General features: G+C 38.3%; 1 protein-coding gene across 1 annotated transcript in view; it reads right to left on the bottom strand.

The window, feature by feature from the left end:
• Window positions 1–25893, bottom strand: part of htt (huntingtin) — a 688215-nt gene that overhangs the window by 243145 nt on the left and 419177 nt on the right. Inside the window, exon 33 of the mRNA XM_090385445.1 lies at window positions 20403–20493. Within this exon, the coding sequence (XP_090241571.1) occupies window positions 20403–20493 (91 nt within the window). The remainder of the gene's footprint in view (window positions 1–20402; window positions 20494–25893) is intronic.

The raw sequence follows: 25893 nt of genomic DNA, 5'->3' as shown, positions 1-25893 counted from the left end.
CCATGCTCTTTCAATATTCCTCCTATTTTCGCTGTTTAAAAGAATTAAAATTCAATTTGTAAACGTGACCATAATGACTGGTGTTTACCACATATCATATGGTGAATGGCGGGTCCATCGTAAAGTGATCTGATCGTATAGCAAACCAATCGTAAAGTGGGGAGTGGGTGGGGCACTGTACTTCCACGGGCACCATTCTGAATTTTATTCTATAATTTCTGCTCTCTCTCTTCCTAATCACTTTGAACACATGCGACAACCGGTCAGCATCCTTTTAGTGATCAACTTCAAACTCATAGAATGAACTTTTCTTCTTCCTTATTTATTCCCTCAACTTCTGTTTTCTGAGAATCTCCCTTCATATGTATTTCCTGAAAATTACAATCTACAGAAATTCACGTCTAATGTTAACAAGTATCTTCTTTCATCTCAACCTTCAACCCATGCATGGTTCCAAGTACTACAGGTTCTAATTCCTTTTGTGCTTGGGGTTTTCATAAAAAAAAAAAAGAAAAAAAAAAGTTCAGCCATGACAATGACAGACTTGCGAGAAGGCGTGTTGCCCTGGTGGAACAAGAGTCTACTGAGCTTTCCTCAGCTTTTGTCTTTGATGTTTTCATGCAAACACTTCACAAGGTCTGATATACCCCTGTAATTGTATCTCCTTTCTAAAGATAATTCACTAGCAACTCCATTAGCATCTCAAAAAACTGATGTCATCACCTTGCCAGCAAAAAGAATTAGCTTGGCTTTCTTTTAAGGGAATAACAGTGTTTACCACTGTTTGGACTTCTTTGTTTCTGGTTCAAAGTGATAGACCCACATCTCATCCATGGTCACAAACACTGCAAGGAAGTCTTCTGAATCTGCTTGAAAACAATGTGAATGTTCACTGGACTTGGCAACTCTTGTGCATTCTTGATCTGCTGTCAACAACTTCTGGAGTGATTGATGTTGCAAGTGTTCTACAGAATGGGTCATCTACCAGGTGCTCCCTCCCTTCAGGACCTGTAATTAAAAGATGTTATTGAAATTGCATGAAACTCGATGGGTTACCATTGGAAGTGTTATACATTAAGTGTACAGAAATTTTTAACACCGTACCACTAAGCTTTCATACTTATGCCTATTGTATGTGCAAATGTGTCAAAAGAGGGCAATGCATTAGCAATTTTAGCTTTAGCATTAGGAAGGGAATTTTATGCAAGAAAGCTTATATAGCATCAGCAAAAAAAAAAAAAAAAAAAAAAAACACACCCCCTTCTCATTTCACCCATTCACTCACTCCAAATGTTTGTCTAGTTCTACCTTGAATCTGTTTAAGCTGTCAACTTCTACGACAGATGGAAGTTTGTTCCATCAATCAACCACCCGCTGGCTAAAGGCAAACTTCCAAGCATCTACCCCACAACTGTCTTTCCTCAATTTGAATTTATGCCCTCTCAGGCGAGAGTGCATTCTGAGCAAGAATAAGAATCCCATCAGCATTGAGCATGCTCAAAACATTCAAGGCTTTATACGCCTCAATCGGATCACATCGCAGGTGCCTAGTTTCCAGACACTGTAATTTGCAAAACTTAAGACTTTCTTCGTAAGAGCAACCCTTTGTTCCATTCACTAATCTTGTTGCCCTTCTCTGTACTCGTTCCAGCAGCTCTACATCCTTCTTGAAATGAGGCCTCCAGACCTGTATACAGTACTCAAGGTGCGGCCGGACCACTGCCTTATACAAGGGGATAATCACCTTCTTATCCATGCTAGAAAAATTCCTGTATATCATTGACAAGACACATCAGCTACCCTTGCAGATCGTCTGCACTGCTCAGAAAACTTCATATCTCATTGCACAATTACTCCGAGGTCCTTTTCACTCTCTACCTCTGATACGTTACTCGGGGGTTACTGCTTCCCATTAAAATCCCCCTTTACCACACTCTGATTTACTGGCCTACTCTTATTTTTCTGCACAATTGCTCATTACACTCATCAGATTTCATTAGGCCTATAACACACACCTACTCTCATTTTTCCTTTCTCAGTGCTTATGCAGTACTTTACATTTGTCAATGTTAAACTTTAGTTGCCACCTCTCAGCCCATCTACTCAACGTTTCTAGATCCTGTTGCAGCAGCGTACTGTCATTAGTGTCATTAGCAACCCTGCTGACCTTCGTATCATCTGAAAACTTGGACATTAAGCCTGATATACCATCATCAATATCATTTATAAATACAGAAAACAACAATGCACCCAGCACTGGACCCTGAGGGACTCTACTAATAACATTAGTTCACGAAGAGCAATGTCCATTGATTACCACTCTCTGTCTTCTCTCACTCAACCATCTCTTTATCCATGGCAGCAATTTGCCTCCAATGTCACACTGTTCCAATTTGTGCAGCAGCCTTCCATGTGCAACAGTATCAAAAGCCTTTCTAAGATCCAAATATATGATATCAAAATGATTCTTTGCATGCAGTTCCTTTGTGACTACATCATAGTATCCAATCAACTTGGTCAGAGAAGACTTTCCCTTAACAAAACCATGCTGTGTCTGAGCTATAACTGAAGCGTTGTCTAGATGATCCCGCAATGCTTCTTTAACCAGTGCCTCCATTAATTTCCCTGAAACAGAAGTTAAACTAACAGGTCTGTAATTATTTGTGTCTCCCTTTGATCCCCCTTTGTGAACTGGGGTCATATTTGCACATTTCCAGTCTATGGGTACCTCCCAGTACCCATAGACTGGAAATGGGCCTATAACACACACCTACTCTCATTTTTCCTTTCCCAGTGCTTATGTCACACCAAACAGACTCAACATTGCATTGTCCACCAGCATCAATTGGATGCTGTTGTTGTTGTTATTTGAAAGCTATTGGCGCAAGAGCAGCTTAGGCTATAATGCACCTAGCCTAGGTAGGAGAGTTTTGTATATCAGCATTTTTTTACTTTACTTGTGGTTTATGGCAGAACCAAGACTTTGCTATATATATTTGTGTAGCTTCTCTATAAAAGGTGTACTATTAATTTTATATGTTTTGAAAGTATCCAGTTAACTTAAGGAAGGAGAAAACTTCGGTTATATTTGGCCAGTCATCTAAAATTGTTTTAAGCATTAGATTGTTTTGTTTATTCATTATTGATTGAAAGGCTCTTTGACGTTCTCTATGGAATTTTGGACAGTTCACCATGAAGTGATGTATAGTCAGCGGAACTTGACAGTTTTGGCACTGAGCGGGGTCTTCACCTCCGAGTAGGTAACAGTGAGTCATATGTGTATGCCCGATTCGCAATTGAGTGAGGATCACTTCTTCCTGTCTATTCGATCGGAAGCTAGTAGACCATGGTCGAAGTGTTTCTTTTAGGCGAAGTTTGTTGTTAGTCTGATCTAGCCAGTGTTTTTCCCATTGTTTTATACTGCTTTGGTGGATCAAGGACTTGTAATCTGTATATGGCATTGTATGAAAGGCATAATCAGATGTGGAAGCTTCTTTTGCTGCTTTGTCTGCTCTTTCGTTTCCAGTTATTCCTGTGTGGCCTGGAATCCAGCAGAATCTGATATTGTGATTTCTTTGTAATACCTTTGATACTGAAAATTGGATATGTTGTAGGATTGGGTGTCCTTTGGTATTTGCGTTCTGCAAGGCAGTAACAGAGCTAAACGAGTCCGTGAAAATAATGCTGTTTGCTATCTGTTTATGTTTGATTTGGTTTATAGCCATTGAAATGGCTTGTAATTCAGCAGTAAAAATACTGCATTCTTTTGGGAGTTGTTGGATGAAGGTACGATCCTCAAAATGAATTGCAGCTCCTACACAAGTCTCTGATTTAGACCCATCTGTATATATGAAAGTGTGATGTGGATATTGTTCTTTGTATGCTGCATATAACTGCTGGTAGTTTTTTCTGGATAGAGTGTTTTTCCCCCAGGTTTGAAAATACATATCATATATGGGTTGAACTATGCACCATGGTGGAATGGTCTGTGCAATTGCAGTAGCTACGTTGTCATAATCAAGCTCTCGGCTTAGTAGTAAATCTTTCAGACAGATGTTGGCAGGTCGATTCATCCGTGAATGGGCTTGGTATATGTTTTCCCAGTTATATGAAAACAGAAAATCTCTATTTGGATGATCACTGATAGATTTTATCTTGACGGCATAGTGCAATAACAAGTTCTGTCATCTAAGCTCTAATGAAGGTTCATGGGTTTCTGCATAAAGGCTTTGTACAGGTGAAGTTCGAAAAGCGCCGAGTGCTATATGGAGTGCACTGTGGTGTATGGGGGTCTAACCATCTCAAAGCACTTGGTTTAGCCGAGTCGTAAACAGCTGCTCCATAATCTAGTTTGGCACGAACTATAGATCGATAAAGTTTGAGAAGTGTATATCGATCTGCTCCCCAAGTTGTTGCAGAAAGAACTTTGAGAATGTTTAATTTCTTTAAGCAAGAAAGCCTGAGTTGTTTAATGTGATCAAGGAATGTTAGTTTCTTATCCAAAAGGAGTCCTAAGAATCTTATAATTGGTACTACTGGGATAATATGTCCGTCAAGTTTCAATTCAGGATCAGGGTGTAGGTTTTGCTTTCTACAGAAGTGTATAAACGCAGTTTTTTGTGTGGAAATCCGGAAGCCATTTGTTTGAGCCCATTTGCTTATTTTGTTTATTGTTCCTTGTAGCTGCCGTTCTGTACTTCGCATATTCTGAGAGTGATAGGAAATGCTGAAATCGTCAAAGTATAAAGCTGCGTCAACGATTCTTGGAATTTGCTCGGTTATTGTATTTATTTTAATAGCGAACAGGGTTGTGCTAAGCACAGACCCCTGAGGCACTCCTTCTTCTTGGATGAAAACCTTTGAAGGGATTGTCTGCAGCCTAACTTGGAATGTCCTGTGTTGCAAGAAATTTTGGATATATTTAGGAAGATGTCCACGTAAACCAAGGAGGTATAGGTTTTGAAGGATTCCATAACGCCATGCCATATCGTAAGCTTTTTCTATATCAAAGCAGATCATGACGTGATGTTCCTTTCGGATGAAGGCATTCCGTATACTGTTTTCTAATTTTATAAGTAGGTCTAGTGTTGAGCGATTTTTCCTGAAACCATGCTGTGCCGAGTCAAGAAGATTATTACTGTTCAAATACCACATTAAACGAGCGTTGATGATTTTTTCCATAACTTTGCCTAGGCAACTTGTTAAAGCAATTGGACGGTAGTTGCGTGGATTAAAAAGATCCTTTCCCGGTTTTGGGAAGGCCAGAATTATTGCATGATGCCAACTATCTGGAAACTGGTTTTCTAGAAAGATTTTGTTGAACAGTTCAAGTAATGCCATTTGGGATTGGTGGTCAAGTTCCTTTATCATCATGTAGTGAATTTGGTCTGGTCCTACAGCGCTTTGCTTTGTCTGCGACAGAGCTGTTTTTAATTCATGGAAAGTTAACGGAAGGTTGTACTGTTCGTCATTTCTTGTGGGTGGAAAAATTCAGTTTGTGTTTTTCTATTCTTGCCTTGTATGTTTGAAAATTAGGAGTATATGATGTGGTTGCTGATGTTTTGGCAAAGGTTTCGCCCAGTGCATTGGCTATTTCTGAAGGCTGTGCGGTGATTTGTCCATTCCAGTTTAGGATTGGAGGTGGATTAATCTGGTATCTGCCATTCATTTTGCTGATTTTATTCCAGACAGTTTGAGATGGTGTGGAACTTGTTAAAGTGGATGCAAATTTTATCCAGGATGCTTTGCTACTGGCTCTTCTAACATACCTGGCTCGCGCTCGTGCCTTTTTGAATAATACTAGGTTCTCTGTAGTGGGACATCTTCAGAAATTATTCCAGGTTTTATTTCTCTCTCTTTTAGCGTGTGAACATTCTTCATTCCACCATGGTTTTGGATGTGTTGGAAGGTGTGGTGATGTTTTTGGAATAGTCTGCTCAGCAGCTTGGATTAGTTTATTTGTTACATATTGTACTGCTGCATCTAACGGTTTTTGCTTGATAATATCTGCATCTAATTTTACAATGGATTTATACTTTTCCCAATCCGCTTCATTTACTTTCCATTTGGGATTTCTACGTGACTGACATGTGGTTCCTGATATCATGGAAATGATTATTGGATAGTGATTGCTGCTGAGAGGATCTCTGTGTACAGACCAATCAAGTATTGGAAATAATGTTGGAGAGCATAATGATAGGTCGATAGCTGTGCTGTTTCCCGATGGAAGATGCGTGTATGTATGTATGTGTGCCATCATTCAACAGGGTTAAGTCATTCTGTTCTATCCATTTTTCGATCTGTTTTCCTCTCCGGTCTACGGCTGTGTTTCCCCACATAGAACTGTATCCGTTGAGGTCTCCCAGTATACAGAAGGGTGGAAGTAACTGAGTTAATATATCTTCTAAGTCTTGTTGTTGTAATTCTTGGTTTGGGGGAACATAAATTGTTATAATGGTTATGAGAGATTTAATGGCTATGCATACTGCAACCGCCTCAAGGGTTGTGTTTAGTGGAAGAACTTGGGAAGGAATGTGTGAATTTACCAAAATTGCCACACCACCACCATGGGTTGTGCCGCCTGTTACTCTGTCTTTACGGTATGTGATATAGTTCTTTACTGTGGGAGAGTCTTGAGGTCTGAGACATGTTTCTTGCAGGCAAAGACACAGCGGGGTATGCTGTGCAATCAGATTATATATATCATGTATATTATTGTGGAAACCTCTGCAGTTCCATTGGATTATAATCCCCATTATTTGGTTTTGGAGAAAGTGTCAGACTGTTTCTTAGCTGTTGCTTTAAGCTTTTCAAGTTTATGTTTTTCCTTTGGAAAATATGGTTTGCCGGTATCCATCTCTTCTTCCGCAAAAATCTCTAGTACTGATTCCTCTGCTTGATTGGTCAATTCTGTATCCATTTGTTCCGTTGGCTTCTGGCTTATGATATTACGTTTTTCTGTGGCTTTTGTTTCTGAGTGTTTTGCATTTGGAGGTACAGATAGTGGTGTGTTTGTGACTTTCTCTTTTTGTTTTGGCTGGGATGTGATAAGTAGACCTTGTGCCCAATCCGAAATAGACTTCTTTGGGGGAATCGTGAAATCTGTTTGCGCCTCTATTGTACGCCGAGTCTTTATGACCTGTGCATAGGAAGGTCTGTTTAAAGTAGTCGGCAGTACAGTACTCTTAGCTTCTTGGTATGTGACGGAGTGTTCTACTTTATATCGTTGAATCTGCTTTTCTCTTTTCCAGAATTCGCAGTTCTTAGAATAGGCGGAATGATCCCCCTTACAATTTGGACACTTCGGTTGCTCGGCTGGACAGTTCTGATTGGTATGATCTTGAGATCCACAGTTGGAACAGATAGGAACTCCACGGCATGCCATTTGTGAATGACCATACTTTTGGCATTTAAAGCAGCGGAGAGGATTTGAAATGTATGGTCTGATGTTACAATTTAGATATCCGGCCTTTACCGATGTAGGTGGTTTGGGAGTGTTACAGGTCAGTATCAAATTTCTAGTTGGAGTAAGTATACCATCTCTAGTAACATAAATCCTTCTCACAGCAATGACACCTTGATCTTCTAGCTCATTTTTAATTTCTTCTTCTGAGACACTAATAAGGTCCCATTCAGAAATTACTCCTTTTGATGTATTTAGGTTGTTATGGGGAGAGACTGTTACTGGTATCCCTCCAAAAGTTCTCATCTGAAGCAGTCTTTCTGCATGTTTGGCACTGGCTGTCTCGACTAAAATGTCGCCTGATTTCAGTCTCTTGACATTTTTTGGTGTTCCAGCTACAATTTCTAGACATTTTTGGATTACAAATGGCGACAGTTTTCCCAATGGCTATTCTGATGTTGAATGAAGGACTAGAAAGGTAGGTGCATGAAGCTATGTTATGTCCTTTTTTTGTCTTTTGGTAACATTTGTCTCATTATCCTCATTTTTCCGACTCAAAGGAGTCGGATCTTTGGGATCTGTGGTTGTGATATTTGGATCATTCATGTTTGCTCCTTTTAGCCCTGGGAGTAAGAGCTTTTCCTCCCAGGTTTCCGGCCCCGCCACGGGGAGGCAGGAGCGGAAGTTGATTAGTAGTTAGTAGAACTAGAAAATAAATAAAAGAAAGGTGTCTTTCCTTTCTTAGGATTCTTTGTGCTGGTACTTTTCAGCAACTATATAAATGTGTATCACTATCACTTTAGAAATCGCTTTATAATTGCAGAGATATCGCCTGATCACTAGAAACGCTTGGCACTCGGGGCCCCAATTGGATGCACTTCCTTAGATTTTATGTGTTTCTTAACTAATAGCATAACCCCTCCTCCCTTCCTATCCTGTCTATCCTTTCTGTAGATGTTGTACTCCCCAAATTCCAATTCTGCATTCCTTATATCTGTGTGACACCATGTCTCTAATATCACAACAATATCTGCCTTTGATGTTTTGAGCAATACCTCAAATTCATCAAATTTATTTACCAAACTCCTAGCATTGGTGTACATGCAAGTATACATGCACTTGTTCCTATTCTTAGCTACCCTAACACAACCCATGTGTTTACTTGTACCACAATGACTCCCGGCAGTCTCTGAAGCATCTTGTTTTTCAGGCTGCTGCTCATTCCAATAGAAACAGTGCAAGAATCACTTTCACCTCTGCCAGTGGCTACTGTTAATCTATTAATCCTTGTATCCCCCCAAACTATCAGTTTTCCGACCCACCCAACTGCCTCGATAGCATCAGCAAATATTCTTGCACCCTTTCTATTTAAATGTATCCCATCCCTGTAGAAGCAGTCTCTCCTGTTAACAAGTACAGACCAGGCTGAAAAAAATTTTAACCCCTGAGCCTTGCACAATCTTTCCAGGGCCGAATTGATTGACAAGGCTCTCATCATGTATTCCCTCCTATCGTGTCTGGGCAGAATTGCAGACACTTTCAAATTCACCCCTAATTCACGGCTTTTTTTCAACAGTGACCTGTATTTGTTAAGTTATTCTGCCGGTCTCCTACTCTTAATATCATTAGTGCCAAACGTGTACAACAATATCACCCTTTGTGCCCTTAAAAGATGATATCTGCTCTACAACATCATCAACTTCAGACATACCCTGGTCCTGTTCCACCTATCCTTTTTGCACAATATGTTCCCCGTTTCCCTGACAACAATTAGTTCCTTTGGGACCAATGCATTCTGCCTTGGGGGTTGCCACTGTGTTGTGTGATGTTCAAGTGAAAGCTCTGGCATTGATGTGGGCAGCTGAGAGCTTGATGGGCCCCTCAATTTAAATCCTTCGAGGGCATCCATCCTGTCCTTCAAGCTCCACTATAGGCCCAAAACAACGCTGAGTTGGCACCTAATTTCCTCACATTCCTTACATTGCGCACACACAAAGACACTCCCCTTGGCAATATCATGTCCCATTCCTGATTGTCCACAAACATCAAACAAGCAGTGCATATCAAAAGGCTGTGATTCACAGGACAACCGTCCCCCTCGGTTCTCCCCTGAGGCACAGAACTCCCATTAGTTTGAGTCTTTTGTTTTGCTGCTCTGAGTCACGATTTCTATTCAATTTCAAATAAAATTCCAATACAAAATATAACCCTAAACTTATATCCCAATGCAGTTATAATACTATACAGGGTGTCCCAAAAATACATGGCATAACTTCAGGAATGAGTTCCTCATATGTAGACAATAAAAATATTTTATATCAACATAGTTCCGGAAATGCTTGGTTTCCGAGTTTTGAAGATCTGTCTATGACACTTAACCGTTCACATCACCTTATAGTAATTGTTCAAAACGTCCACCTTCTGCCTGAATACAGGCCTCACATCGACGTCTCATGGACTCGCAAAGACGATGCCAAATTTCTGGTATGTTTCGTAATGTCTCACAACCTGTGGAGAGTTTCCACATCAGCTACTGGAGTCGAATACACCAATGACTTTAAATGGCCCCACAAGAAGAAATCTAGTGTGTTTAAATCAGTGAGCGTGGAGGCCAGGCAGTTGGTCCACCTCTACCTATCCACTGACCAGGAAACCTTCAATTCAGGTAATTGCAGGCTAGGTGGCTGAAATGTGCAGGAGAGCCATCATGCATGAATTGTGCTTGTTGACGAATGATCAGTGGCATGTCGTCCAAGAAATCAGGCGTGTTGTTTTCCAGAAAGTTTCTTGAATGCTTGGTTCTCGAGTTATTAACTGGAATGCCTTGTCTCGAGCAGGTGATTTCCTTCATCACAAGGTACTGACAGAATCTGGTTTTCCATTCCGACCATGTACTGAAATCAGGAGCAAGCTGATATGCACTTTATCGAAGGTTTGGCGGATGGCAATGCTCTGGAGGCTCGTCGTTTGTACCACAAAAGGTTCCCAGAACAAAGGTGTCCAGACAGGAAAATGTTTGAAGGTATCCATCGCTGCTTTTGTGAACATGGGACCTTTACACTTCGTACTGCCGACACAGGACGACCAAAATCTACGACTCCTGAAGTAGAGGAGCAGATTTTGAATGTTGTGCATGTCACTCCAGGAATCAGCACATGCAGAATACCATTTAAAGTCATTGGTGTATTCGACTCCGGTAGCTGATGTGGGAACTCTCCACAATCGAATTGTGGCAGATTGAGACAATATGAAATATGCCAGGAATTTGGCATCGTTTTCGCAAGTCCATGAGACGTAGATGTGAAGCCTGTATTCAGGCAGAAGGTGGACATTTTGAACAATTACTATAAGGTGATGTGAACAGTTAAGTGGCATAGACAGACCTTCAAAACTCGGAAATCAAGCATTTCCGGAACTATGTTGGTATAAAATATTTTTATTGTCTACATATGAGGAACTCATTCCTGAAGTTATGCTGTGTATTTTTGAGACATCCTGTATATGTATTTCAGTATCAAATATTATCTTCTAGTTACGTTATATGACTTTCTTATCTCCTGTCAAGTTATATGTATTAATTTATAAGGTTACGTTTGTAAAAACTAGGTCATTATATGTATTTAGTTAAAAAAGTACAATTTAATTGACAATGAAATTTAATAAGATTAAATTTACTGATTAATTTAATTTTCCTTTAAACCTTACGCTATCTAGTTCGGGGTACATGTATCGTATAACAATGGCAGAAAGTTACGGACGGTAAATCTACAGACACGAGGTATTAATTACTTTCAAAATTGCCCTATCTAAATTCAAAATAAACCACGGAGCTTCACAAGGTCTATAAGCTACTTATAGAAAACAATTTAATCTAACAATTAAGTCAATAAATCAGCTAAATATAATTAAGAAAAGTGTACGCGGGAGCTGCAAAACTTACCGATACTAAGTAATAACCTACAAAATCTCTATCAAAGTTCAAATTAAACTAAAGTATTGTTACTAGGAATATAAAGAAACTCTAGAAAATAAATTAATATGCCAATTTAAGTCAATAAAACAGCAAAAATTTAAGAAAGTTTCTTTATTAGCTGGAGCCGTAAAAACTTCGCCTGTTCACGTGTGTCCTATCAATGTGCAAATGTGCCAAAAGAGAGCAATGTGTCCTATGTGTTAATTTGTTTTTTGATGAATCTGTTTTACCCACTTCATAACCATGAAATCTGACCTTATGGTAATCGGAGAAATAATTTTTTTTTGTATAACAAGACTGTTTTTATCAATTATGTTTTCTGATCTTAATTTTGAAATATGGTATCAGAATTAAGAATAATTTTTTAATTTTTTCCACTTTAAAATATGCCATGATTTTTTTTAACACATTTGCTGTAGGATTAAAAGGAAAAAAAAGAGTTTTTACATTAATATTTTTTCCGTGAAACATGAAATTGTAGCTGAAAGGTCCTTGTTACCTAAAAAATATTTTTTAGATAATGCTATTTTTTATTAATGATGTTTCTGATCTTATTTTGCAATACAGTATCAGAATCAAGAATAAATTTTTAAGCTCTGCATTATTAAATATTACAGGCCATTTTCTTTGCCCTCTGACTGGTGAAATTTGTGGAGCAATGATATATTTTTTGGCACATATAGTTATTAGTATTAGTAGTTGCAAATGAAACAAGTAAGCTAGCTTACTACAGCAAATCCCCCCCCCCTCACAAATCCCATTTCACCTATACATCCTCTCGCATAGTTTGTTTAGTTTTTCCTTGACTATTCAAACTATTCACTTCCACAACAACAGATGGAAATTTTTTCAGCAATCAATCACCCACTGGCCGAAGGCAAAATTCTGTACATCTATTCTGCAATCACTCTTCCTCAATTTGAACTTATGGCCCCGCCCATGTGTGTAGTTTTTTTTTTTGTTAGTTGTTGGCACATCGGCTTCTGTGGCCATGATGCACCTCCCAAAGTTTTTGCATTTTACTCTGATCAAAGCCCGAGGCGAGATTTGAACCCGCGCCCTTTGGGTTGCCAGGCAGGCACTTTACCCACCTGGCTAGCCTGGTCGGCCCATGTGTGCAGTCTGAGCAAGAGAAAGAATCACATCAGCATAGAGCTTACTCAATCCATTCAAAGGCTTCATCATATCATCTTCCAGGTGCCTAGTCTCTAGATGCTGCAATTTGTACAACATGGCCTTTCTTGGTAAGGGCACCCCTTTGTTTCCCTCATTAAGCTTGTCACCTTTCTCTGCAACCATTCTAGTAACTCTGCAACCTTCATAAAATGAAGCCTCCAGACTTGTATGCAGTATTCAAGGTGTGGCCCAATCATTACCTTACACAATGGAATAATCACCTCCTTATTCTTGCTAAGAAAATTCCTGTATATCATTGACAAAACCCCATGGGCTGTCCTGGCAACTTGTCTACACTACACAGAGAATTTATATCCGACCCCTAGGTCTTTTCCACTTTCCAATATCCTGAATATAGTACTACACAGTTGGTATGTTAATTTGGGATTACTGCTATCCTCTGCTACCTGTATGCAGTATCTCACATTTGTCAATTTTAAACTTTAATTGCCATTTCTTAGTCCACTTGCCTAATTTTTTCTAGATCTTGTTGCAGTAGCATAACTTTATTACTGTTGTTAACAATCCTGCTAATCTTTATATCATCTTCGAACTTAGACATTAGCCTGATACACCTTCATCAATATCATAAAAAATACAGAATACAACAATGGGCCCATCACAGAACCCTAGGAGCTCCCGTAATAACATTAGTTTACAAAGAGCAGTGGCCGCCGATAACCACTCTGTCTTCTCCCACTCGATCATTTCTTTACCCATAGTATTATCTTGCTCTCAATGCCATACTGCTCCAATTTGTATAGCAGTCTTTTATGGGCAGTAGTATCTAAAGCTTTTCTGAAATCTAAGTATACTAACTGTGCTACCTGTATTGAGAAAATTTTGCAATTGGTAGCAGATTTTTTCTCTAGCTGTCCTAAACAAATGGCGTCCATGCTTTATCATGAGCAGGTAAGCCAGTAAGTGCCAAATCCTCTCATTTCTTGTATCTAAGGAAACTTATAAATTTTTTTTTGTTTCACCATCTTTCCGATTATTCAAAATGTGCATGTTGCGTAACAACTTCACACATACAAAATGTAGTATATTTCTATAATACTGGCGCCTCCGTAGCCAGTTGGGAAGGAGCAGCAGTGTGTAGCACACGCTTCTTGATTAGACCGGGGTTCGAGCCCGTCACCACCAAATACGGAGGATGTGGAAAGGTCAGGGAATGGCCACCACATATCCCGGAGCAATATGGCCTTAGTTGCTAATGCTCCTAAAAACCAAATAACAAACACATAACATCTATAATACTTCTTTTAAAATGGCATTTTTCATATTCTTGTGCCCTTCTGGTAACCTTAACTTAACATACTGGAATGATCTGACCCAAGATACAACTGAACGTGACTAAATACACGGTTAGCAAACGACTAAATCAAACATTTACCCTTGACTTTTATTTATATCATCGCTAAAGCCAGCCAAATAGGAAACTGCCATCCCTTAAATGAGAATGGCAAAGTCGAATTGGATGGAGTCAAATCTACATGCAGCAAGAGTACCTGTTTTCCTTTAGCTTCTCGTGATATTATTAGCATTAGCAGAGACATAAGATGCAAGCTTATAGAGCATCAGCAAAAAAAAAAAAAAAAAAAAAATTCCCATTTCACCCACCTACCCATTCTAAATGTTTGTCTAGTGCAGCCTTGAATTTAATTAAGCTATCAACTTCCACAACAACAGATGGAAGTTTGTTCCAGCAATCGACTACCCGCTGACTAAAGGAAAATTCCGTACATCTATTCGATAACTGTCTTTCCTCAATTTGAATCTATACCCTCTCAGGTTTATAATCTGAGCAAGAGAAAGAATTCTATCAGCATCGAGCCTGCTCAATCCATTCAAGGCCTTATACACCTCAATCAGATTGCCTCGCAGGTATCTAGTCTCTAGATGCTTAAATTTGCAGAACTTAAGCATTTCTTGGTAGGACCACCTGTTCGTTCCCCTCACCAACCTTGTTGCCCATTTCTGTACTAGCTCAAGCAACTCTACATCCTTCCTAAAATGAGGCCTCCAGACCTGTACATAGTACTCAAGGTTTGGCTTGACCATTGACTTATACAAAGGAATAATCACTCCTGATCGCAAAATTCCTGTATATCATTGACAAAACCACTAGGGTTTTGTCAATGATATATAGGACCCACTCTGGTCTTATATATCATTGACAAACTATGATCCAGAGTGGGTCATGGCATTGATATATGCCATGACCCACTCTGGCTGCATGTTTGCACTGTCAGAAAACTTCATATCTGATTGCACAATTACCCCAGGTCTCTTTCATTCTCCAATATCCTAGTGTAACATCACCCAGTCGCTACATCACTCTGGGGTTACTGCGACCCATATGCAGTACTTTGCATTTATCAATGTTAAACTTCAGTTGCCACTTCTAAGCCCATCTGCCCAACTTTTCCAGTTCCTGTTGCAGAAGCATACTGTTATAAACAACCTTGCCAACCTTTGTAAACCATCTACAAATTTCGACATTAAGCTTGATATACCTTCATGAATATCATTAATAAATATACAAAACAACAAAGGGTCCAACACTGAACCCTGGGGGCAACCAGTAATAACATTAGTCCATGAAGAGCTGTGTCCATTGATTTACCACTCTCTGTCTTCTCCCACTCAACCATCCTTTCATCCATTGTAGCAACTTGCCTTTAATACCACACTGTTCCAATTTGTACATAGTCTTCCATGGGCAACATTATCAAAAGCTTTCCTGAAATCCAAGTATATGATTTCAAAATTATTTTTTGCATCCAGCTCTTTTGTGACCACATCATAGTATCCAATCAAATTGGTCAGACAAGACTTCCCCTTAACAAACCCATGGTGTTTGAATTATTACTGCAGTCATGTCTAGATGATCCTGCAATGCTTCTTTAACCAGTGACTCCATTATTTTGTCTGGAACAGAAGTCAAATTAACAGGTCTGAAATTACTTGTCACCCTTTGATTCCCCTTTGTGAATTGGAGATACATTTGCACATCTCCAGCCTGTGTGGACTTCCCCTGAGTCCAAGGATGCTCTCATAATTATGGATAAGGGTTTGCTTACTTCCTTTGCCACATCCTTTAATATAACTGGATAGACCCCATCCACCCCAGCTGCCTTTCTTATGTTTAACTTCAACGATTTCTCTTCCACTTTGCTCAAAAGTTATTTCAATATCATTTAACTCCATGTTAGAGTTTGATTAACATCTGGCCCTCTCCTCCTAGAAAACTGTGTGAATGTAGATGCAAAATACTTCAGTTGCCACAATAATCATTTAGTTTGTTAGTTACCTGAGCAGGATCATCAACAGTTGAACCATTGATATCAAGTTGACCAATCTAATTCATCCCCTTCCTTCTAGAGTTTACATAAGTAAAGAACTCTGCTGATTTTCTTTGCATTCTTTACCAAAGATTCCTCATAATCTGCCTTCGCTTGCCTAACCTCCTTTGTGACTTGATTACAGACTAGCTTATAACTACCTTAGACTTCTGAGTCACCTGATAATTTATATGCATCCCATGCATTTTTATTCTCTGCCACTAGTCTCATTAGTTCATCTGACATCTATTTGGGCCTGAACCTAGAGCAGTATTTCTTAGTTGGAACAAAAAACCTAGTAGCTTTCAAGATAAGTTCTTTGAATGCTTCTCATTTTGAATTTGCTGTTGGTAACATCATCAGTTGGTCCCACTATATAGAATTTAAATACTGTCTCAGACCATCATAGTTGCCTTTACAAAAGCAAAAACTCTTCCCTTTACCCCTGATGGTAGTTACCTCTTTGAGTAAATCCCACTTCAGCACACTGTGATCACTGCCACCTAGTGGTTCCTTTATCTACAGATTCTTATTTCATGAAGAATCACTACTGATAATCAGATCAAGAGTATTACTCCCCCCATTTGCCTCCTGAACATGCTGCTGTAAAAAACAATCATCCATTAAATCTACAAAAGCCTTGCTAGTGTGCGAGTGACCAACTCACAAGTTCCAGTCAATATCTGGGAAGTTAAAATCCCACACTCTGATTTACTGGCCAACTTTATTTCTCTGTATAATTGTTCATTGTACTCATCAGAGTCATTAGGCATATAACAAACTCTTACCCTCATTTTTACTTTCCCAGTGTTTATGTCACACCAAACTGACTCAACATTGAACTATCCATCTATGTCAACTGGATGACCTTCCCTAGATTTTATGTGTTTCTTAACTAACAGTGTAACCCCTCCTCCCTTCCTATCCTTTCTGGACATACTGTATTCCCCAAATTCCAATTCTGCATTCCTTATATCTGTGTGACACTATGTCTCTGATATCCCAACAATATCTGCCTTTGATGTCTTAAACAGCACTTCAAATTCTCAAATTTATTTACTATACTCCTAGCATTGGTGTATATGCAAGTATACATGTACCTGTTCTTACTCTTAGTTACTCTAACACAACCCATCTATTTACTTGTTCCATGAGCCCCAGCAGCTCCTGAAATCCCCAGCAACTTGCTTTCTGGGCTGCTGCTCACTCCAATAGAAGCAGTGCAAGATTCATTTCCACCTCTGCCTGCAGCTACTGTTAATTTATTAGTCTGTGAACTTATTTCTAGATCCAAACAATTCTGATGCACATAACACGACTATAAGTCTCCTACCATTGATCAATCTTTCTGAAATTTCCATATTCCACAGTAAAATAAAATGATTCCTGACTTTTTTTCACACTTAAAATGTAAGGCTTGACAATGAACCCACCTTTCACTAAGTAAGCCAATGACGTGATATATTCAATATTTCAGATCCTTAAATGCACAATTCAGAGCAATCCTGGATTCAATTGCAGGAGCACGAAAATGTGTTTCTTCTTTGCCAAAGGTATGTTTTATGGACAAATTCAATGGAAAAGGTAGGTGAAACAGTTGCTATTGACATCTCAAAGGCTTTCAATCACATTTGGCATAAAGGTCTTCTAAACAAGCTTCCATCTTATGGTTTGCCAACTGTTTTTAGTAATTGGTTATCCAGTTTTTTCTTTGACTGCTCACTGAGGGTGAGGGCAGATGGCTCTCTGTCTTCTAACTTCTCTACTAATGCTGGTGTCCCGCAAATTTCAGTTCTTTCCCCCACTCTTTTTCTCTTGTATATTAATGACCTTTTTCCAGTGACCGGAAATCCTATCCATAGTTTTGCTGATGATAGCACACTGCACTATATTTTCTAGATCGAGAAACCTTCCCCTGCTCAATCAGCTTCAACTTCTCGAATATCTGCTACCAATTCCTTATATGCCAATCTCCAGGTAATTCTCCACTGGGGGCAAAGACAACTTAGTAGATTTCATTCTTTCTAAAACTCAGTCCTGTCTTATATCTCGCAAAAAAGGATTCTTCTGCTCCTATGCTTATCTTTGGAGACACTCTGATTTCTGGCAAGATGATATATCTCTTTTGGGGATTACCCTGACTTCTAATCTCTCTTGGCACAAGCACATTACAAATATTGCTTCCTCTGCATCTAAAAAACTTGGTTTTCTCTTTCACTCTCAGCATTACTTTTCTTCCTAACAGCTGTTCACTCTGTACAAATCGCAAATCCGCTCTACGATGGAATATTGTTCTCACATCTGGGGTGGTGCTCCCAAAACCTCTCTCTCTCTCAGGCTCCTAGATTCCATTCAGAAGAGGGCAGTTAGATTAATTATGACTCATCTCTAACAGAGTCTCTCCACTCTCTATCTCAGAGACGTACTGTTTCTGCTGCATGCCTTTTCTACAGGTACTTCCATGGGCACTGTTCTTCTGAACTGACTTCTATAATTTCCGTTCTCTCTTTCAAAACAGTCTGAACACATTTTGTCACCAGCCAACATACATTTACTGTCCAACTTCAAACTCACAGAACCAATTTTTCATCTTCCTTGTTTATTCATTCAACTGCCGTTTTCTGGAACAACCTTTCTTCATATGTATTTCCTGAAAATTGCAGTCTACAGAAGTTCAAGTCTAATATCAACAAATACAGTAAACCCCCGCTATTCGCGGTATCTGTATTCGCGGTTTCGCGTATTCGCGATCGCCGATTTAATATAAAATGAAACCTAAAAAATGTGGATTTTAAAGCGCCGTGAATATTTTCCGCCATAAAAAAAAAACATGGGCGTGGCTAAAATTATCTTTCCCGGTCAAAACAGCGCTCAGTGGGTGGGGGGAGAGGGGTGACAAAATCGCGAGCGTGAATGTTTCTCGCTAATCCTTGTTCAGTATGTGTTATGCGCTTGTTATGGAAGGTTTCGTCGTTTGCTTTTAATTTATATGCTTATAAATTGAATAAATTTATAAATTGATATGCTTACAAAAGTAATGAATCTACTGTTTTGCAGTGTAAAACAGACTTTTTCGAGTGTGTTAACTGAAGAATGTGACTTTATTGTGGACAAGTTCTTTCTAACCCCTACAAAAATATGACTACGAATAGCAAGAGAAATGTGAAAATATCAAAGAAGGTGATGACATTAGCGAATAAAATTGAGTTATTAGATAAAATTTCTAATGGTGAAAGTGTCTCCTCAGTGGCAAAACATTATAAAAATCAATGAGTCAACGGTACGATCAATCAAGAAATCGGAAGAAAAAATCCGCCGTAGTGTCCGTGAAAACGAGCTAATTGCTTCAAAAATTTGCTCTGTAACTCGTGATGTTAAATCAGAAAAAATGGAAAAGGCTTTAAATTTGTGGGTAGAAGACCGAACTCAAAATAAAATTCCGTTAACTTCACTCATCATTCGTGAAAACTCAAAACGCAAAAGTCCTTATCAACGCTTTAGCGAAACTGGTGATAGCACTGGCGGGATAGGTTTTTTAGCTAGCAAAGACGCTGGTTTGAAAGATTTGTTTGAAATTTCTAATAAATATTACATTTAATATTAAATTGTTTCTTATTTTCATTTCGATGCCATATGCTTGCATTTCACTACGTACTGTCTATGTACATAGTCATATTATGAAGGTACATATAATACCTACACAGACAAAATTTTAGACTAGTTTTTCTTATATATTTCAAACTTTGGAACGGAACCCCTTTATTACTATGGGAGCCATAACTCAGTATTCGCGTTTTCGGTATTCGCGGCATTTCTCAGGAACGTAACCCCCCGCGAATAGCGGGGGTTTACTGTATCTTCTTTCATCTTCTCCACCTCCTTTGCAAGCACGGTACTAAGTACTATAGGTTCTAATACCTCTTGTGTTTGGGATTTTCATAAAAAAAATTTATGGCTGAACTAGAGACATACATTTGGAGTGACCGGATGGGTGAAATGGGAAGGGTGTATTTTTTTTGGCTGATGCTGTATAAGCTTGCTTGCTTTCTTGCATCATATGTCTCAACTAGTGCTAATGCTAATATGTGAATGTAGAAGCAAAATATCTATTCAGTTTTCAGCAACCTGAGCTGGATCATCAACAGTTAAATATCAAAATTCTTTTTGTGAAAAAAGTAAATATAGCAGAAAAATTCATTACCAATTAAAAAAAATAGGAAAAAATCATTTCTCTCAATATCTAAATATATTTTATCTATCATAAATCAAACAATACTAGCTACATTTATATAACTTACAAAAATCAGCATTTTTACAGATAAGATATTTCAGTGATATAAAATAAAATCTCGTCACAAGCATTATCAGTTTAGTAGAGAAGTTTCGCTCCATGTTTTGTGTTACCCTGCATTTAACATCATTTTATTCTTGAGGAGCAATAGTTTCTCAACTCCAATAAAATGTCAAAATAAGTCAAAATCAGATATATGAAATAACACTTTACCACATAATCACAGAGTAAGATAATTCCTCCCCTCTGAACCATTTCCAGATTGCAGCTTACAGATACACCATTTGTTTCATCTGAAACATGCCTAAAAGAAGTTAATGGTATTAATTATGCATGTATTGTAAAAAGAATTTAAGAAATAACCAAACTGCACTGTTTAATCATAATTTAACATTTAATAATTAACTGTATATTTAGTTTAGTAAGTAAGCTCACAACATTTCTGACCCTTGTGACTGCTTCTGTCATAATAAAAACTTCAAACAAAAATTTTCAACAAGCAACTAATTAAAAACTCAATGTCCAATGTCATCACTTTTAAATTTTTCTCTGATACAAAGAACTGAAAGAATGCAAAATTGAATATAATGTAACTGTAAACCCCTCTGATATTTCTTGTACCATTTGTATTTGCAATTATGTATTTTTTATTTTAATTTGCTAATAATGTGATTCTATATTAATGTGATAATAATGTGACTCTGCGTGAGGCAACAAGAGGGAGCAATACTCTTGATCTGATTATCAGTAGTGATTCTTCATGCATTAAGAATCTGCAGATAAATGAACCACTAGGTGGCAGTGATCACAGTGTGTTGAAGTGGGATTTACTCAAGGAGGTAACTACCATCAGAGGTAAAGGGAAGGGTTTTTGTTTTCGTAAAGGCGACTATGATGGTCTGAGACAGTATTTAAATTCTATACAGTGGGACCAACTGATGATGTTACCAACAGCAAACTCAAAATGGGAAGCATTCAAGGAACTAATCTTGGAGGCTACCAGGCTTTACATACCAACTAAGAAATATTGTTCAAGGTTTAGGCTTAAATGGTTGTCAGATGAACTAATGAGACATGTGGCAGAGAAGAAAAATGCATGGGATACATACAAATTAATGGGTGACATGGAAGCCTATGATAGATATAAGTTGGTCTGTAACCAAGTCACAAAGGAGATTAAGCAGGCAAAGGCAGACTACGAAAAATCCTTGGCAAAGGATGCAAAGAAAAACAGAAAAGAGTTCTTTACATACTTGAACTCGAGAAGGAAAGGGATGAATCAGATTGGTCCACTGGATATTGATGGTTCAACAGTTGAGGATCCTGCTCAGGTGGCTAACAATCTAAATGAGTATTTTGCATCTACATTCACGCATGAGGAGTTATTCAGGAAGGAGAATGATGTAGGTAAAGTAAACACTGGCAGTGAGCTGGATGATTTTGTAATAACTGAGAGGAAAGTGGAGGAGAGATTGTTGAGGATAAACATAAAAAAGGCACCTGGGGTGGATGGGATCTATCCAGTTATATTAAAGGAGGCAGCAAAGGAAGTAAGCAAACCCTTAGCCATAATTATGAGAGCTTTCTTGGGCTCAGGGGAGGTACCCACAGACTGGAGATGTGCAAATGTAACCCCAATTCACAAAGGAGGATCAAAGGCTGACACAAGTAATTATAGACCTGTGAGTTTAACTTCTGTTCCAGGAAAATTAATGGAGGCACTAGTTAAAGAAGCACTGCAGGATCATTTAGACAAGACTTCAGCTATAGCTCGGACACAGCATGGTTTTGTTAAGGGGAAGTCATGCCTGACCAATTTGATTGGATACCATGATGTAGTCACAAAAGAACTGGATGCAGGGAATAACTTTGATATTATATATTTGGATCTTAGAAAGGCTTTTGATACTGTTGCACATGGAAGACTGCTGCACAAATTGGAGCAGTGTGGCATTGGAGGCAAATTGCTGCTATGGATAAGGGGATGGTTGAGTGGCAGAAGACAGAGAGTGGTAATCAATGGACACTGCTCAACGTGGACTAATGTTATTAGTGGAGTTCCTCAAGGTTCAGTGTTGGGTCCGTTGTTGTTTTCGGTGTTTATGAATGATATTGATGATGGGATATCAAGTTTAATGTCCAAGTTTGCAGATGATACAAAGGTTGGCAGGGTCGTTAAGGACACTACTGACACTATGCTGCTGCTGCAACAAGATCTGGAAAGGTTGAACAGATGGGCTGAGAGGTGGCAAATGAAGTTTAACCTTGACAAATGTAAAGTACTACATATGGGAAACAGTAACCCCAGAGCAACGTATCAACTCTGCGGTACTACACTGACAGTGGTGGAGAATGAAAAGGACCTGGGGGTAATTGTGCAGGCAGATATGAAGTTCTCTGAGCAGTGCAGACGAGCTGCAAGAGTAGCTCATGGTGTCTTGTCAATGATATACAGGAATTTTTCTAGCAGGGATAAGGAGGTGATTATTCCCTTGTATAAGGCAATGGTTAGGCCACATCTTGAGTACTGTATACAGGTCTGGAGGCCTAATTTCAAGAAGGATGTAGAGCTGCTGGAACGGGTACAGAGAAGGGCAACAAGATTAGTGAATGGAACAAAGGGTTGCTCTTACGAAGAAAGGCTTAAGTTTTGCAAATTACAGAGTCTGGAGACTAGGCACCGGTGAGGTGATCTGATAGAGGTGTATAAGGCTTTGAATGGTTTGAGCATGCTCAATGCCAATGGGATTCTTCATCTTGCTCAAAATAATCACCTCAGGGGGCATAAATTCAAATTGAGGAAGGACGGATGTCGGATAGATGTGCAGAAATTTGCCTTTGGCCAGCGGGTGGTTGGTTGGTGGAACCGACTTCCATCACTTGTTGTTGAGGTTGATAGCCTAAACAAATTTAAAGCTCAACTGGACAGGTATTTCGAACGAACGGAGGGGTGAAATGGGAGTGGAGTTTTTTTTTTTTTTGGCTGATGCTGAATAAGCTTTCTTTCTTGCATCATATGCCTCTACTAATGCTAATGCTAATGCTATATATATATAACCCAGGAGCTTTAGTCATGTGATGAGGGAGGCTACCTGTTTGTTTTTTTGTTCTGATTTGACTGACTATGGGAAACCTGAGGGTCAAGAATGCAGAATAGGTTTAAAATATCATCTTCAATAATATGCTTCAGGGACTGGATATAAAATCCATAATAATACAAAGCTGTAAACCAAATACAAATATGTATCAGCAGATGATATTAAAATAAAAATAATTTATTAAAATTATAAAAACTATTTGCAGGAACTCTATGCAGATTCTGGGGCAGAGGCTGCATACAGTTATGTATGTCCAGGAGTAAGGAGTCCATTACAGTGAATAATTAGAGTGGGTGATTTATGAAATGAAATGAAAATATTGTCAGAGGAAGAAGTAGGATAATTTTATACTGGCAAATCATTGCATATAATAGAACAGAAAATTGTTTGGAGGATCATATGAAATTAAAAGTGGTAGACGAGGCACATTATTGGAAATTCTAACACTTCTGATGGGAACCACTTCTGATGGTTTATGGTTTACAATGGTATCAGAAGTGGTTCCCAACCTATGCAAATCTGAACTATCCACGGAAGCATCAACACAGAGAGATGTAGTTGTTTCTATCCAATTCTTGGACTGTGGTACAGATGAAAGAACCTACTAACTGAGAAATGAGGCAGTCACCTTTCAAATCCACAGAAATTTAATTTTATCACTATTATCATATTTTAAAATTTTATTCAAATTATGTAACAGTTTTACTGTAAATAGTTTTTACATTGACTTAATAAATTATTTCAGTTTTAATAAACCCTCTGACACTTTCTTAGGTTTGGTTTACAGCTGCATATCATTACGAAGGTGCTTAAACTATGGGAACTGCTGTTAAGTATCCAAATGAAACTGTGTACGTGGCCAGAAAATTGTTCTCAAGACATAAAAAAGGTACTTGTAAATTAGCTGCCTATATTGAAACATAGCTCAGTTATTTCCAGAAAAAGTTCTGTTTTATCGATGGGAGTTAACACACAAAATAGTATTAAAAGGTTCGCAGGTGAATGGTAACTCATGTTGGCATCCCAACATTGTTCAAATATCTAAGAGCAGTCCTCAGAGTTTTGAAACACTATTTTAAATTTATATCCATGTTTTTGGATCTATTCCCAATTCTTAAAAATCCCCCATCATAGTATAAGCGTCACCACTTGTCACTATTTTGGAGAGGTCTGACCCAAATCCGACTGGAGCGATTCATAGAGGCCTCTTCAATAGAGTCGATTAGCCAATCTGAGGTGAGGGAGTAGGCTTTTTACTTGTGTTATTCTAGAGCCCACACAATATACAAACAGCCCATGAACGTGCACTTATACAGAAAATTCACTGGCACAATATGACATCGAATGGTGATACATCATAAAATTAATAACATTAAAAAATTCTCAAAAATCTCCAAGTTGCTTTGATTAAAATATTCTCAAGTTAATTAAAATAGGATTTGTATCAATTTCCACCAGAAAACATGAAAATAAGAAATTGACTTTTTTCACATAATTTATTGCAAAAAGTACATGAAGTATTTTTTATAAGAGAAAACACTAATAAACCACATGGAGTATATTTTTTTAAAATAAAAAATAATAACAATGCAAGTAATTTACTAGTGTTCCTTTTTTTAAAATACCTTGCACATAAATCAAATACTGAATCATATTAGTATTAATAGTGGCAAATGATGCAAGGAAGCAAGTTCATACAGCATCCGCCAAAACTAATTTGTCTATCCCCTCCTAAGACATTTGTTTATTCCTTCTTTAAATTTATTCAAAATACCCACTTACACAATACTGGAGAAAAGTTTGTTTCAACAAATTTTTACATTACTCTGCAACCATCCTTTTGCAATTTAAACTTATCTACCCTTGTGTGTGTGTGTGGTTTTTGTGTGTGTGTGTGTGTGTGTGTGTGTGTGTGTGTGTGTGTGTGTGTGTGTGTGTGTGTGTGTGTGTGTGTGTGTGCATCATCTGAAAAAGAGTAAGAATGCCATCATAGAATTTAATTTACTCATCCATTTAAAGAATTAAATACTTCAATCAGATCTCCTTGCTGGTGCCTAGTTTTCAGATGCTACAATAGACAGAACTTAAGTCTTTCTGGAAAGAAAGACTTAAGTTCTTTTGGGCCTCCAAAACTAATCTTGTTGCTATTCTTTGCACCCATTCTAATAGATCCACATCTTTCCTAAAATAACACTTCCATACTTGTATGCAGTACTCAATGCAGTCTAACCACCACCTTATACAACATGATAATCACCATGTCCTTGCTGGCAAAATTCCTGTACATCTCTGACAGAACCCCATGAGCTGTGCTAGCAGCCCATCTGCTCCACTCAGAGAATTTCATGTACAATTACCTTTAAGTTAGAATTAGAATTGGTAGAGGCATATGATGCAAGAAAGCAAACTTATACAGCATCAGCCAAAAAAAAAAAAAAAAAAAAAAAAAAAAGAGCCACATTTCACTTTTTTTTTTTTTTATGTAAACCCCCAAACACGAGAGGTGTTAGAATCTATAGTACTTAGTACCGTGCTTGGGTTGGAGGTTGAGAAGACGAAAGAAGATATTTGTTGACATTGGACTAGAACTTCTGTAGACTGTAATT

Source organism: Mastigoproctus giganteus, chromosome 11 (assembly GCF_048544385.1).
Source record: "Mastigoproctus giganteus isolate SK-2022 chromosome 11, ASM4854438v1, whole genome shotgun sequence".
In the NCBI taxonomy this organism is placed as follows: Eukaryota; Metazoa; Arthropoda; class Arachnida; order Uropygi; family Thelyphonidae; genus Mastigoproctus; species Mastigoproctus giganteus.
This window is presented reverse-complemented; position numbering and strand designations above follow the sequence as displayed.